At 53.8% G+C, this 13,564-nt stretch overlaps 8 protein-coding genes across 8 annotated transcripts; 4 read left to right on the top strand and 4 right to left on the bottom strand.

The window, feature by feature from the left end:
- Positions 1 to 18: 18 nt before the first annotated feature.
- Positions 19 to 453, top strand: J7T54_008113 (uncharacterized protein; the record flags this gene model as incomplete). The annotated part of the gene is made up of 1 exon (XM_051502710.1): positions 19 to 453. The coding sequence occupies one exon, from the start codon at positions 19 to 21 to the stop codon at positions 451 to 453; it is 435 nt and encodes a 144-aa protein (XP_051365875.1).
- Positions 454 to 600: 147 nt separating this feature from the next.
- J7T54_008112 (uncharacterized protein) lies at positions 601 to 1,405 on the bottom strand (the record flags this gene model as incomplete). The annotated part of the gene is made up of 3 exons (XM_051502709.1): positions 601 to 705; positions 756 to 1,201; positions 1,255 to 1,405. 3 exons carry the CDS (start codon positions 1,403 to 1,405, stop codon positions 601 to 603), a joined length of 702 nt encoding a protein of 233 aa, XP_051365874.1.
- A 1,187-nt stretch (positions 1,406 to 2,592) lies between these two features.
- Positions 2,593 to 3,628, top strand: J7T54_008111 (uncharacterized protein; the record flags this gene model as incomplete). Its single annotated transcript, XM_051502708.1, has 3 exons — positions 2,593 to 2,794; positions 2,843 to 2,914; positions 2,970 to 3,628. The coding sequence occupies 3 exons, from the start codon at positions 2,593 to 2,595 to the stop codon at positions 3,626 to 3,628; spliced, it is 933 nt and encodes a 310-aa protein (XP_051365873.1).
- Positions 3,629 to 3,847: 219 nt separating this feature from the next.
- Positions 3,848 to 4,672, bottom strand: J7T54_008110 (carboxyphosphonoenolpyruvate phosphonomutase; the record flags this gene model as incomplete). The annotated part of the gene is made up of 1 exon (XM_051502707.1): positions 3,848 to 4,672. The coding sequence occupies one exon, from the start codon at positions 4,670 to 4,672 to the stop codon at positions 3,848 to 3,850; it is 825 nt and encodes a 274-aa protein (XP_051365872.1).
- Positions 4,673 to 5,944: 1,272 nt separating this feature from the next.
- On the top strand, positions 5,945 to 7,752 carry J7T54_008109 (uncharacterized protein; the record flags this gene model as incomplete). Its single annotated transcript, XM_051502706.1, has 2 exons — positions 5,945 to 6,261; positions 6,324 to 7,752. The coding sequence occupies 2 exons, from the start codon at positions 5,945 to 5,947 to the stop codon at positions 7,750 to 7,752; spliced, it is 1,746 nt and encodes a 581-aa protein (XP_051365871.1).
- Positions 7,753 to 7,930: 178 nt separating this feature from the next.
- On the bottom strand, positions 7,931 to 8,708 carry J7T54_008108 (putative glutathione s- protein; the record flags this gene model as incomplete). The annotated part of the gene is made up of 3 exons (XM_051502705.1): positions 7,931 to 8,102; positions 8,162 to 8,310; positions 8,373 to 8,708. The coding sequence occupies 3 exons, from the start codon at positions 8,706 to 8,708 to the stop codon at positions 7,931 to 7,933; spliced, it is 657 nt and encodes a 218-aa protein (XP_051365870.1).
- Positions 8,709 to 10,210: 1,502 nt separating this feature from the next.
- J7T54_008107 (uncharacterized protein) lies at positions 10,211 to 10,566 on the bottom strand (the record flags this gene model as incomplete). Its single annotated transcript, XM_051502704.1, has 3 exons — positions 10,211 to 10,339; positions 10,398 to 10,493; positions 10,543 to 10,566. 3 exons carry the CDS (start codon positions 10,564 to 10,566, stop codon positions 10,211 to 10,213), a joined length of 249 nt encoding a protein of 82 aa, XP_051365869.1.
- A 1,481-nt stretch (positions 10,567 to 12,047) lies between these two features.
- On the top strand, positions 12,048 to 13,085 carry J7T54_008106 (uncharacterized protein; the record flags this gene model as incomplete). The annotated part of the gene is made up of 1 exon (XM_051502702.1): positions 12,048 to 13,085. The coding sequence occupies one exon, from the start codon at positions 12,048 to 12,050 to the stop codon at positions 13,083 to 13,085; it is 1,038 nt and encodes a 345-aa protein (XP_051365868.1).
- Between the last annotated feature and the right edge of the window lie 479 nt (positions 13,086 to 13,564).

Raw genomic sequence — 13,564 nt, 5'->3', positions numbered from 1 at the left:
TCCTACAACTATAAAACGATGCCCTCGAACATCCCTCCGTCGTCTCTCGGGATACCAGCTGTCGCGTCTGATTCCAAAGATGAAACAGCACAACCACAACAGCCCAAGTACATTGTGTCCGGTTCTGGCCATGCAGCCCACCCTGACGACATCATCGCGTCCTGTCGCGCACTCCAAACACACGTGTCCAAGCTGCAAGAAGATGCGGAAAGAGACCTGCGAGAGTTCGAGGACAAGATTAAAGAACGAGAGTTGGCAGAAAAGAGACGCGTTGCGCCTGGATGGCTCGACAGCGAGTCGCGGTTACTGGAGCCTGAAAAAGCGACCGGCGAGCAGCCTGACCTCATGGACACCGAGTCGGCGGAGCAGAAGGCAGCCGTCTCCGGAGCGCCCGCTGTGGCCGACGAAGGCGCGGAATTAGACAGGGCGTTCGGGGGCATGAGTATGAAATGAGAGTGGACGACATGACTGGTGCTTGATTTCAAGCTTGATTGATTATTGATATCCAACTATTGTACAGAAGCCCAAGCTTACACCTCATGGGTGCCCCCTTGCATGCATTATCTTGGGATCTTCATGCTACCTTCGACAATCTGCATATTACAGAAGGTTGGCTGCGACGACAACGGCGGCACCACCAACGACTACATTGGAGACCCAGAACTGGGCAGCGGCGCCGGGAACGTTGGTGGGCTCAGGGGTGGTCTGTCTTGGTCAGTTCAATCGTCTGGGGTACCGGGGCTTGGGCAACTTACGCCATTGTTGTGACCAGTGCTGGCAGGGACTTGGGTCGTGCTCCAAGCAGGGGTTTCAGAGTGGCCGTGGCCGACATCGGTTTCATGGTCGTCGACATGGGTAGAGTCGCCAGTCTGGCTGGGCTCAGAGGATACGGCAGTAGTGGTAACAACCTCCTCAATAACAGTGGTTGTGGCCTGCTCCTCGGCAGTGGTGCTTGACACGGGAACAGCTGTAGCAGACTGGACCGTGGTCGTCGATGCTGCTTCATCAACATCGTCGCCGCCGTCAGCGGGCGTAGGCGTGGTGGAGAGACCACATGCCTCGCCAACCGGGGTCAAGCCACCGCCATAGTAGCGCCAAATGTCGAATTCGAGCGCGCAGTCGAGGCAACCCTGGTACAGCGTGTTCCACTCGTCGTCGTCGCAAACATCGTCGCTGTCCTCGACAGCCTGAAGTGCGTAGCCTATAGCACGTGAGTGACTGGTCCGCTCGATGGCGGAGCTGAGGAAAACGTACCGCAGTTAGAGTGGCACTCGTACTTGGCGCCACTGGTCTGGCGCCTCTCTACATGGGGAACACCGGCAGGATAAGTGAATCCGCGCTCAAGGTTGACGGCAGCCGCCGCGGTAGCGACAGCACCGATGGCAACAATCGAAGTAAGCTGCATGTTGATGGTAGGAAAAGTGTCTGTGTTGTACTCAAATGAATGAAAATGTCAAAGGGATAGCTCAACGATTGACTGTGCTGTAAGAATCAAGGCCAAAAAACTGATAAGTGCTGCAGCACCGGAGTCTCTTTATACATTCACCGAAGCCTCTCCTTGGCAAGGCTTGGAGGAAAGGAGTGGGCCTGCTGGAACAGCAACACTGATTGATAAGATGGGGATGGGGTGAGATGCGGGTCATTTTACGTGGCCAGACCGACCCCTGCTGTGAGCCAGTTTCCCGTCTATTCTTCCTAATGAGGCATATCCCTGACCGGCCAGAGTCTACTTGGGAAGCCTGTACACTGACCATTATCCGGATTCAGACGCAACTTGCTGAAGCATCCAGCCTGAAATCTCGCAGGTGTCTCAGACCATGAACAGCATCAAGTAACTGCCAGACACCACTTTAGACGTCTTGATGCCGCTACTCATCGACAGATGTGTCGGACCTTCGACGGCGTCGCGTTGAGAGCCACCCGCCAAGACAGCCATCGCCATGGTCGTGGGCCGTGAAAATTTTCAGCCGTTCACGACCTTTCCAAGCTTCCTCCCCCTGGCTCGGTTGTGAATTGGCTACATGTCAGGCCACTTGCCCAGACGAATGTAGTTTAAGGTGTCAGTTGTGAATGCAGCCAAGAATGGGGCACCGTGATGCTCGGTGTCATGAGCCAATCAGCACTTTTTGATGCATCTGATTAGATCAAGACCCTGGTCTTATCTTGATCATCTGATAATAATGCCTCAGTCGAGAACCCAAGCCCCCAAATGCATGACAGACCACCGGGCGTCAATAGCCTATTCGTCCCGCGTCTCTATTTGGAATAGCGCTATTATGCCGTTCAGCTCGACTCCGGTGCGCCCGGCTCTGGCCTCGGGGCAGCACACGCGAGTAATGTTAGGCATGTACACATGTAGCCATGGACTGTCCTCGGGTCCTTCGAAAGAGAAGGAATTTTCCGCCGGTCGTCGGCCTGCTTCGAAGCCTCAGAGCGTCGGTTTGGCAGAGAGAGGGGTCGGAAATCTTGGCGAGCCCTCTTCTGTTTATATGAAGGAGCCGACTGCCCTCGCTTGGGTCATCATTTTGAGGGCCCGGCTATATAACCGTCTTTGCGTTTCGCTATCTCCATACACACGGACTCAATATAGTCATGGCTATCTTTAAGAACCTCCTCGCTGGCTTGGCACTTTCCGTTGCCTCTTCCTACGCCCAGGATGATGAGGCCGAGTATGATGACTTTGGCCCTGCAGCTTTCATGTGGCCCGAGGACCGCGTGTGGGATGCGGCCGTCGACAATCACGCGCCTTGTGGCTCGAGAGCCGCTCCCCGCAACCGCACTGACTTTCCACTTGGTGGGTGAGCGAGGTTTCTTCGCAAAAGCAAACACTAATCAGTGGCAGATGATGGCCAGATAGCCCTCGTTGCACAAGACGAGTCATGGAAGATTCAGCTTGGCATCTCCTACAGCGCCGGTATGCAACAGAGTCCTCCCTGTCCCTGAATCGATCTCTGACTTGGAAAACACAGACCCAATGTCTAACGACGACTTTGACGTGATCATCAGTCAAGATGCTTTCAAGGAGCTCGATCCAGGCCATACTTGCATTCCGTGGCCCAATGCTCCCGACTCTGTCAGCGAGGGCGATCTCGCCACGCTCCAAGTCAAGTACATCTCCGAATTCGACACACCTCGGAACCAGACCTTTTACGCTTGCGCGGACATTGTCTGGGTAGAGCCCGCCAACTTCAACACCCAGGTCCCATGCTTCAATGCCACCTCGCCTGACGATGAGGATGGCGCTGGTGAGGACTGGGACTACCACGACGATGTTGAGAATAATGACGATGATGATGATGATGATGAGGAGTCTTCGAATGGCGACGACGACGACGACTCTCAAGACTCCTCTGACTCGGAGGAGTCCAACGACAGTGGCAACAACAAGTCCTCTGGTGGTCTATCAGGGGGGGCCATTGCTGGGATTGTGATTGGTGTTCTCGGGGGCCTCGGATTGATTGCTGCTGCTGCCCTGTTGATTTACCGACGCAAGCAGCAGCGCCTCCGTCAGCTGAGGCAGGCTAATTCGGCTCGTGGTGTAAGTTGGACAGAAGGCCAGACGGCTGCTGGAAAGGGGACCGGCAGCGTCAGTGACAGCAGCGTGAGGATGCAGAACCTGTCGCCTTGAGGCGTGGATGGGTCTGCAGTTCGGTGGTTAGGGCCGTCTCTGTCGTTGACAGGGAATTTGTTGAGGGAGAAGGGTCATTGTACTTGAGAGACTTATATCAATGTGTCCTGGATAGGTGGCGACTACGATTCAATGACAACATGTATTTAGGGCCAATGGTTCGCCGCTCGACACACTTCAGTATCGAGAAATAATCGTGATCACCGTTTCCAGTAGTCTTCACAAGACCAGTCTATTTCCTTGAAGGATGTCCACGGCCGACTTCTTCATAGCGTCCATCGCAATGTGGTACAGACTCGGACCAATACTGATCCTGGCGACGCCCAAATTTGCCACTTGCGTCGTGCTAAGAGCCTCCTGTACCATGGCCAGCTTCACCGCCAGCCGCCCCTCAAACTCCCGAGCCAGCGTCTTCACCTCGCCATCCCGGAGGCCCCGTGCGCCGCCCCAGACGAAGACGGTCGTGGCCCCAGCCGCGAGGTACGCTTTTCCTCGACGCACCGCCTCTTGCATCTTCACATCGTCGGAAAGGCCCTCTAGCAGAAAGACGTCTGTCCGCGCGTTGAGCATAAAGTCGGGACAACCTGCGTCCGAGGCGGCCTTCAGTGCCGTCTGCAACCTTTCGACTTGCTCCTCCACGGGGTATAAGGCACCTTGGATGCGTTGGTCACGACCCCGGCCGGGCCGGGCATTCTCGATGTTCCCGCCGTGAACACCAAGACGTACGGCCTTGGTGACAATCTCACCCACGCGTTCCCCGTAGCCATCCTGTAAATCAGCGCTGAGCGGTAGGCCGGCTTCTTTGACTGTGGTGGCGATTCTCTCAATGAAGGCAAGGTTCTGCTCGGCGGTGAGATCCTCGTCGGCAATGCCGAGGGTGGCCGCTATACCCCAAGACGCCGTCGCGATGGCTTTGACGGGCTGGGAGGTGGATGTATTGAGGGAGAGGATGGCATAGAGCGAGGGGAGGTAGTAGATGTTGGGTAGAATTAGGGGCTGAGACGGCTTGTGGAGAGCCCCGAGGACTTGGGCGAGCTTGGACATGTTGAGCTGGTGTTGTTCTGTAAGATGGATCTATAGAGGAGGCAAAATGGGACGCCAGGTTCGCATGCTTCACAAAAAGGAAATCCTCACAAAGGGCAAGGCTGTGCAACGGTGGTCACGATTCTTCAGTTGGGAGTGAGTGTTGGAGAATGAGGGGACTGTCACTGGACATGACTCACTGGAGTCTCCCGCGTCTATGTGTTGCTTTCGATATGACATCAAATGCCAACATGGAACACCTTGGCCAGATAATACCCATTTTGTATACGCTTGAAACGAGGCTGACAACTTCTGCGAAGAAATGACAGATGTCGTGGTGTATGCCTCCAGTCATTGTGAATGTCGACTTTGCTCCGGACATTGGGGAGCAGAGTGATAGTGCGGGAGTGCACGTCAAAGATTGACCTAAAGAATACGCAATAACAACTGGTCAGGTATGCCCTATTGACACTCCCGAGGTGTCTTCTGGTATGGCTATGATCTGTACACGTACCGTTGACATCAGGCCTCAGAAGTGGGAGCTTGCTGATTCCCGTTCAGAGATGCTTGCACTGATGAACAAATTTGAGAGGTCCAAACTTCGCCGCTTCGGCGTCTTCAAACTTTCCAAACCCGGTTCGCGTTCGTGACTTTTGGAACGGATTTCGGGGTTTTCTTGGTCCTTTGAAGGATGAGTTTTCTGGCGCAGTGCCACCGCAATGAGATCGGAGTTGCCGTGTACCTACGTAGTAGAGGCGGGTCCATGACTGAATTGGGCACTAAGACACGAGGATGCTGAAGCCGAAGTTTATTCACGTCGCTTGACGATCTTGGTTGTAGATTCACAGATATTGGGAGAGCATGATGCTTCTGATATGAGCGGCCTGGACAGGTGATGGCAACATTGAGTCTTGCCTCGTCGACCGATGGTGTTTACTCTGTCCTGCAGAAGGGCCCTGAAAATAATAAACAAGTTGGCGTCACATTGCGTCACTGGGCGACGCGCGACGTGGACTGGATTTGCTGAGCCACATCTTTGGCAAGGATTGACAGGAACTCCCTCCGGAGTCCGGTCGCTTCCCGGATATTAATTGAACATCTTCCGCGACGCATCAATCACATGTGATTCTCGACATTCTCTTCACTCTCCGTGTACCTCACGCCGAGCCATCGATTTTATTCAGCAAGCGTCCTCAATATCTCGTTGACATCCACTTCTTGACATCATTTATCTATCCCCGTCTCTCCATTTCATCCTGTATCTATCTGTCTAGCTAGCCATCCCCCGCAACAATGACATCCTACTCCCCTTCAGCCAAGATGGCCTCGTATTTGTCGCGGCTCAGTCCAGTGCCCGCGTTCCCAGACTACACGGGCCCCTTCAAAGTAGGCACCATGGACGTCGAGATCCCCGCGAGCGACCTGCCGTCACCGAGTCCCGCGCCAGAGAACGCTGCCGACATTCCAACTGTGCTGTTTCGAATCTTTTACCCGGCGGTGGACGAGTCGGACGAGAAGTGTATTCCCTGGCTCCCAAACCCACAAAGGCACCACATCTCGGCGTACACGAGGTTCGTTGGTGTTGGAAACACATTGGCCGAGTTTCTGTCGTAAGTACACCGGGACAGTGGAGGCGCCGAGTCGTACAATTGAAGCTAAAGGCAATGAGCAGGTTTCTCCCGAGACACATCAACTACGCGACGATTCCCGCGCACAAGAACTCGAAATTGCGATCTCCCGACGGGGAATCGGCTCGATGGCCGGCAATGATCTTTTCCCACGGCCTGGGAGGCACCCGCAACTCGTACTCGTACGTTGCCGGATCACTGGCGTCCCACGGCCTCGTCGTTGTCTGCCCAGAGCATCGTGATGGCAGCGCCGTCGCATCGTTCATGCGCATTCCCGATGAAAAGAACAAGGCGTCCAATATAAAGAGCACGAAGATAGTCCAGTACAACCGCGTCTCGCACGACGTCTCGCCAGAAGTCTACGAGACGCGCGAGGCGCAACTGAGGATCCGCCTTTGGGAACTCGGTCTGGTCCACGAAGCGATCCTTGCCATGGATAAAGGCACCAAGTTCAGGAACCTTAATACTTCGACCACCAGTTTGCAGCAATTTGTCGGTCGACTCAAGGTGCACGAGCCAGGCAGCATCATCTTTGCAGGCCACAGCTTCGGCGCCACTACCATGACCCAGTTGCTCAAGAGCACCTACTATGCCGACAATGAGGATGTTGCAGGCATGAAAAAGCCCCTGTTTACACCCAAGCAGGGCTCGGCAATCCGCGAGCAGGTCACGGAGCGCAATGTCACAATGTTCTTGGATATGTGGTGCATGCCGCTCCTTGCGCCCAATTCAGAAGCACTCTTCAACCTGCCGCTGCCCCTGTATGGCGATCTCGCATCGGCTGTTGGGGGCACTGGCCTCCTCGCTGTTGAATCCGAGTCCTTTTACAAGTGGACCGAGCACCTGCACATCAAGGCACGCATTCTGTCTCCCGAGCCCAAGGCCCGGACCGTTCTCCCGACCGTATACGAGCGCCCTAGCGGGATCAAGCAGTCAGAGCCCAACTTTTTCTACGTGGTCAACTCGGCGCACCTGAGTCAGTCGGACTTTGGAATCCTCTTCCCCTGGTTGACCAAGAAGATCTTTGATGCAGAGCAGCCCGAGCGGGCCCTGCGGCTGAACTTGCGCGCCCAGCTTCAGCTGCTGCGCGTGAACAATATCCCCATCGCCCGCACCTACGCCGGTGACCTCGTCGATGGCTCCACCATAGACAAGCTGGACTCTGCCAAGAAGGACAAGAGTTCAGTGCAAGTCGCAGACGGTCTTACAAACGACCAGGCCATCTTCGACCGCAGTGGTACGCATGCTGTCGACTTTTGGCGTTGGATCGACATTATTGGACTTGGCGACGCAGGCGAGAAGGAGAAGGGCAAGACTGTAGGTGAGCAGGTCGAGGAGGGCGAAAAAGAGATGGAGGGTGAGATGGAGCCGAGCGAGCAACGTCCGACCGCCATGTCGAGGACGTTCAGCTCAAAGACGATTGAGAGAACGCGCAGCGCGACTCGCACTACGACACCAGTTGCTGGGAATTGAGCGACGATGACGGGACATGACGGTTTGTATTTGTGATACCATTACACTGGCCGGCGTTTCGGGCATATATGCATCGGGTTCTGGTAGATTTTCATGGAAATAGAGCACTCTTCGTTGCGAAATTCTCCAGTGTATCAAGTGCAATGCTCTGCACTCGACGTCGACCGAGCCACCTGTCTCATGGCTCGTAGGACCTCTTGACAGCATCCAACGCACAAAGCTTGTTTTGCCACTTCACAAAGTTGGGATACTTCTCCTCAATCTGGTACGGCTTCCAGAGAGGGTCCGACAAGAGGGGCCATTTTTGCACCACCATGTTCCACGGTACAAATGCGAGGTCGGCATACGTTCTGCGACGGTTAGGACAACGGCAAGGTCAAGGGGGCTGGGGGTGGGGGAGGCGACTTACAGTCTGTCATCGACGAGATATTCCTTGCCCTCGAGGATGTTGTTGAGGACCATCATCACGCGCTCAACCTGCTCTAGGTAGCGTTTCTTGCCGTCGGGCATGTTGTCGCCGAACCTGTAGAACCAGACGGCTTGGCCAAAGTAGGGGCCCTTTGCACTTGTTAGAAGCTGCGAGCCTGCTGATGCACACAGGATCCAGGGAGCCAACTCACCTGCCCGGACATCTGGAAATGAAGATACTGCTTTGCCTCCCAGGCTCCCTTGCCGTTCTTCACGCTGATCTTGCCCCCCTTGTCATACTCGTCGACAAGGTATTCGATAATGGCACCGCTCTCCCACAACGTAAGACCAGTGTTGGGATCCTCGATGGCCGGGATGCGGCCGTTGGGGTTGATGTCCTTGACGTACCACTCCGCCTTGGAATCGTCGGTGGCCACCTTTGTAAAGGGGATATCAAGATGATGCAGTACGATGAGGACCTTGTACGGGTTGGGGCCGCCAACGGCACCGCTGTGCATGTAGAGCTTGATGGGCAGGGGAGCAGACATTGCGGAGTGTTGATGTAGAATGGTTGGTCTGTGAGCTTGTTCTTCTTACATCTAGAGTACCACTGCGATATCTTTATACACAATCAGGCCCTGCCTTCCTGCGTACTAGAATTGCATGCCTCTTTGAAATGCCTGCTCGACTTTGGAGTTGAGTGCGGAGTCTCTGGACTCGGCTCCCAAGTCCGGCCGGACTCCTGAAATCGCCAAATGCGGTAACGATAAGGCGGCCTAGTGTGGGGAGTCGGGAGCCTGTCACCGGTACACCGCAGCCTCTCGGTCATCGTGAACAGCGAGAGCTTGGCACGTAGAGGGATGGAACGAGTAACAGGCCCTATGGACCCGCAAACCACGGAGTGCTCTGGAGATTATCTGCGCCTGGACTGCCTCGGATTACCAAACCAATGTCGCCGACGGATGCAGTGGTTACTCATAACCGCGCGGCTGCAGTGAGGAACAGCTGAATATCTGCGCCTGGACTGGTTCGGATTACCAATGTCGCCGGCAGATGCAGTGGTTACTCATAGCCGCGCGGCTGTAGTGAGAAACAGTGGAGTGTCTACAACTCCGAGCCCTTCCCACTGTTCATTGTTATTTTCTTGGCGTGGCTGGAGCAAAGCTTACCTAAGTCTGCAGACCTCTAAGACGAAATGTGATGGCCTGGTCGCAGACATGAGCGCTGGTCCCTTCGTGCTTCATATGGAAGTGAGCGTCAATTCACGTATTGCTAAAGATAAGAGCCCCGGAGATGTTGATTTAGTGTCGAATTGGGAATGTGTATCATTGCAGTGGATATCATTCTACTCCGAAGTGTCAAACCGCACCTTGAGGCTTTATCACCTTGGACTCCCTGACCCTTGGAATCTTTAGGCAGTCCAAAAGGAGTACCGCGCACGCTTCGACGCACCTAGTATAGCAAGCATTCGAAAGGAGTTGCTGTTACTTGTCTTCCGAGAGCAGATTGCAGGTAACACCCTGATCTTTGGAGACAAGGTTGCAAGTTAACCTGTAGTCATTCTTTCCCAAGCTCTATCATTTGCAAGGTTAGACCAGCATTCCAGTCATAGTCCAGGCAAAGATACGGGGACAAGAAGAGACCGTACTCTACTCTACTCTGGTATTGTCCTTTAACTAACGTCTTCGGCAGCCGATTGGCCATTTTCCGCAAGTTTTCAACACCTGACGGAACTCTGATTGAGTTGCCAAGACGAAGATGGTCAAGTGTTGCTGTCTTGGAGAAAGGGTGTGGTTTCATGACGCGTTAAGGCCATGATGAGCCCGCTGATTTTGATTAAGAGTCGTTTCGAACCCCGCCAACACCTCATTCAATCATCCAGCGCTGAGGTTCAGTCGCCCTCACTGGCGCCAGTCGGAATACGTCCAGGTTTCATCCACCCTGTTCCTGTAACGATAGAGGCGACCGCGCCTTGCGTGCCAGACAGCACCGAGACTCGAGTCTCCGCCAAGATAGAGAGCAGCCCAAACATGACTGCGGCCCCGACTCTTTACGTAGCAGTAGGGAAGTCCTTGGGCCAGCACTTCTCCTTGGGCCATGCCTTGGAGTCGTGCGTCTCAGCGTGCTTCTCGAGTTGGATCTTGTTGGTGTTGACAATCTCCTTGCGGCAATTGGCGCACTATTAAGTATCCGTTACTATACGTTTAGGGGATCGCTCGGAGGAAGGGTTGGTTTACGATGGAGGTCGGCTTGGCGGGCTTGACGGGCAGGCCGTTGGCCTTGACAGGCGCGCGGGTCCCGTCTGCGTCACCCTTCTTCTGCTCACGCGCTCTCTGGGACACGTCAGCGTGCAAGGATAAAGCGTACGGGGTTGTGACTAACCCGGTCCTTTTTTGAGATAGGCATGGTCGTGTTTGTGAGGGTGGTATCTGCAGGGTGGTGTGAGGTAGGCCAGGTAGTTGAGAAAATTTGAGTGGAATTCGTGGTGGGGATGCAGTGAATGCAAAAGATTGCGTACCTAGTAACTAGGACCTGATGTCAGACCGAAAGGGGTCGGACCGCGGTGACTAAGCAAAGAGGGGTCTGGAGATGGCTGGAATGAAGGAATCAGCACACATCAACAAAAAACAACCAACACACAGTTGAAGGCCTCAAAAAATCAGCCTCTTGATCATCAATTCAAATAGCCTTTTTTCTAGGCCCCTAAAATCTACTATTTCCTTGATCATGAACACTTACACACACACACACTAAACTCGGGCCGTGCCTCCACCAAAGCGGTCACGTGTCCGACACCTGACTTCATCACGTGACGATTTCTACTATGATAAAGAAAAAGGTTAGTTCGTCTTTCATTCTTTTTTTTTCAATATTAATTCTTTCTGTTACTTAGGGATTAATATAAAATATTATATACTAGTAACGAATACTGAAAAAGAGTATTCAGTAGCTCTATACTTTATATTATATATTCGTATAATGGTACTGTAGAGATTTACACCTTACTGTAGTGAAACATTTCCTCGCTAGATACAGAAGTATTCGAACTATCCCGGCGCGGCCCGTTCCTTGTCTAGCACTACTCACATATGCAGATGCGTTTTGATGTGATATCCATTGACGGCACTCAGACCATAAGGAACATATGCACCATTCGAGTTACAGCAGTAGACTTCATGTTCTCTAATTACATCACAGGTCAATACATGTACGTACCCTGGCTGGACGGAGTTAAGTGGGCGTATAAGCGAGAAGTCAAGTCGTTTCGTTACATTGTTTTTGTTCTTCGCTCTACGGAGTACACAGTGCAGACAGTTCTACGTCTGACGACCGAGTTAACAGAGAGCACATTCCTTCGATGCTACTGTAGGCAACGTCAGCCATCCTTTTGCTGCACGCGGTGCTTCGTAACGGCAGGGGACCGATTTCTCCGTCTTTACCCCTCCTAAGGCGCTCAGGTACCCAATGGCAGTTTCAGCATGGTCCTGTTGGACCATACAGAGTTCCCGGACCGGCGATGTAGCATTGGGGGTTGTGGAGTGGACAGTCAGCTCGCATGTTGCTTGCATGTTGCTTGCAGGGTAGCCAGGGTAGCCCCGCCTCCATGTCCATTGTGACAGCGGACCGAGATCCAACTGAAGACATTTCGTCATGGCGGCATGAGCTTAAAGCAACATTCAACGAAGGCAGATGATATGGTGAAAAACTCCGAGCGCCAAGCCCGTGCGGAACTGTTCAATGGCCATTCATCGACGACTGAATAACGCTTGCCATTGATTGCTCAGCCTGTCTCACGCTTCTTCCTCGACCGCGCACGTACCTTCAGGCTTTCCCCCTCCTCTTGCTTCGGTCGCTTCAATATACCAAAACGAACTGGTCCAACAGACATGTCACCTCCTACCAGTGCCGGCGTCCTCCAGACACACCAACTCATCGAGAACCATGGCATCTTAATTCGAGATGAACTATACGGAGAGGAGCTGGTCCACGAGGCAGTCCTCGTAGAGCTTCTCCAAAGCCCCGAGTTGCAGAGACTGCGAGGCATCTGCCAGCATGGCGTCACTGGATTCTTGGGCCTGACGCCGCAAGTCACACGGCTCGAGCACTCGGTCGGCGCATTCATCCTCGTGCGAAGAGTCGGTGCCACGATCGAAGAACAGGTCGCTGCTCTTCTCCATGACATCTCTCACACCACCCTCAGTCACGTCATCGACCACGCCCTCTCCAAGCCTGGGGAAGGGAGCTATCACGAGGTCCACAAGACACGGTATCTTAAGACCACGCGGCTGCCGGACATCCTCACCAAACATGGCATCAACCAGAATGTTTTCGAAGAAGAACTGTTCCCACTGGTAGAGATGCCATCGCCTCAACTGTGTGCCGATCGCCTGGACTATGCTTTGCGCGACGCCGTCAGCTTCGGCAAGCTTTCCATGGAAGACGCTAAGAGGGTTGTAGGCTCGCTAAAGGCGTTTCCCGATGCTACAGCGACCCGCCGTCTGCTGGTTCTGGACGACCCTCATGTAGCGCTGCATCTCTCTCGCGCATACATCACTGCCGACAAAGATATCTGGTCCAGCCCGGCCCACATTGACATGTATCAGCGTACAGGCCGGGTGATAGGCGAACTGGTGGCGGCAGGGGCAGTAGACGATCAGGTGCTGTGGCAGGTGTCCGACGCAGAGTTTTGGGCTCTACTTCGTCAATTAGCGAATCCCGAGCAGCTGCGCGCTATCGAGAGACTGGAGGAGGAGGGCATTCCAGAGGACAATGGACTCCAGCTGCCACAATGCACTAAAATTCGTACCCTCGATCCAGACGTTTGGCAGGGTGGAGAGAAGCAACCCGCGCCGTTGTCGATAGTGCTGCCAACGTGGGGAGCAGAGCGACAGCAGTACATTCTCAGTCGTAGCCAGCATCGTTGACGAGTATGATACGCTATGTGTTGCCAGACAGTTTATATAAACACACTGCTTCCACACCACTAGCATTGCCTGTGAAGCCTGTGAACTTTGTGATCCAGTGGACAGACAACATTGTCAAGAGCAGGGACCGCCATTGCTGACGAGCTCAGGGGTGGTACCAGACCCTCGCCGGTCACCGCCGCAGTCGTACGTTGGGCTGCCTCCCCTGCTGTCGCATCGCATTGCGCTTACGACACTTCTCCTGCAGGATAGGCAGCCATGTCACAAAGTATCTTTGTACATGATCGTCGGAACGAGTTGGGAAGGTCGTAGTGCGTTGCCTGTGACATCCCTCCTTACTGTACGACTATCATGTCAGATCCTGGTACCTTGGCTGTCAAGCTGTTGAACGAGTTAATGATGTGGGTAGATTCTCCACTCGAAGGTACCTGACTCTACAGATGATCTACTATTTAAACTTAGATCGCCTACTGGCCTAT

Source organism: Emericellopsis cladophorae (assembly GCF_022114955.1).
Source record: "Emericellopsis cladophorae strain MUM 19.33 chromosome Unknown NODE_3_length_1261782_cov_116_963312, whole genome shotgun sequence".
Classification (NCBI taxonomy): domain Eukaryota; kingdom Fungi; phylum Ascomycota; class Sordariomycetes; order Hypocreales; family Bionectriaceae; genus Emericellopsis; species Emericellopsis cladophorae.
Note: the sequence above shows the minus strand (reverse complement) of the source record. Positions and strands in the feature narration are given on the sequence as shown.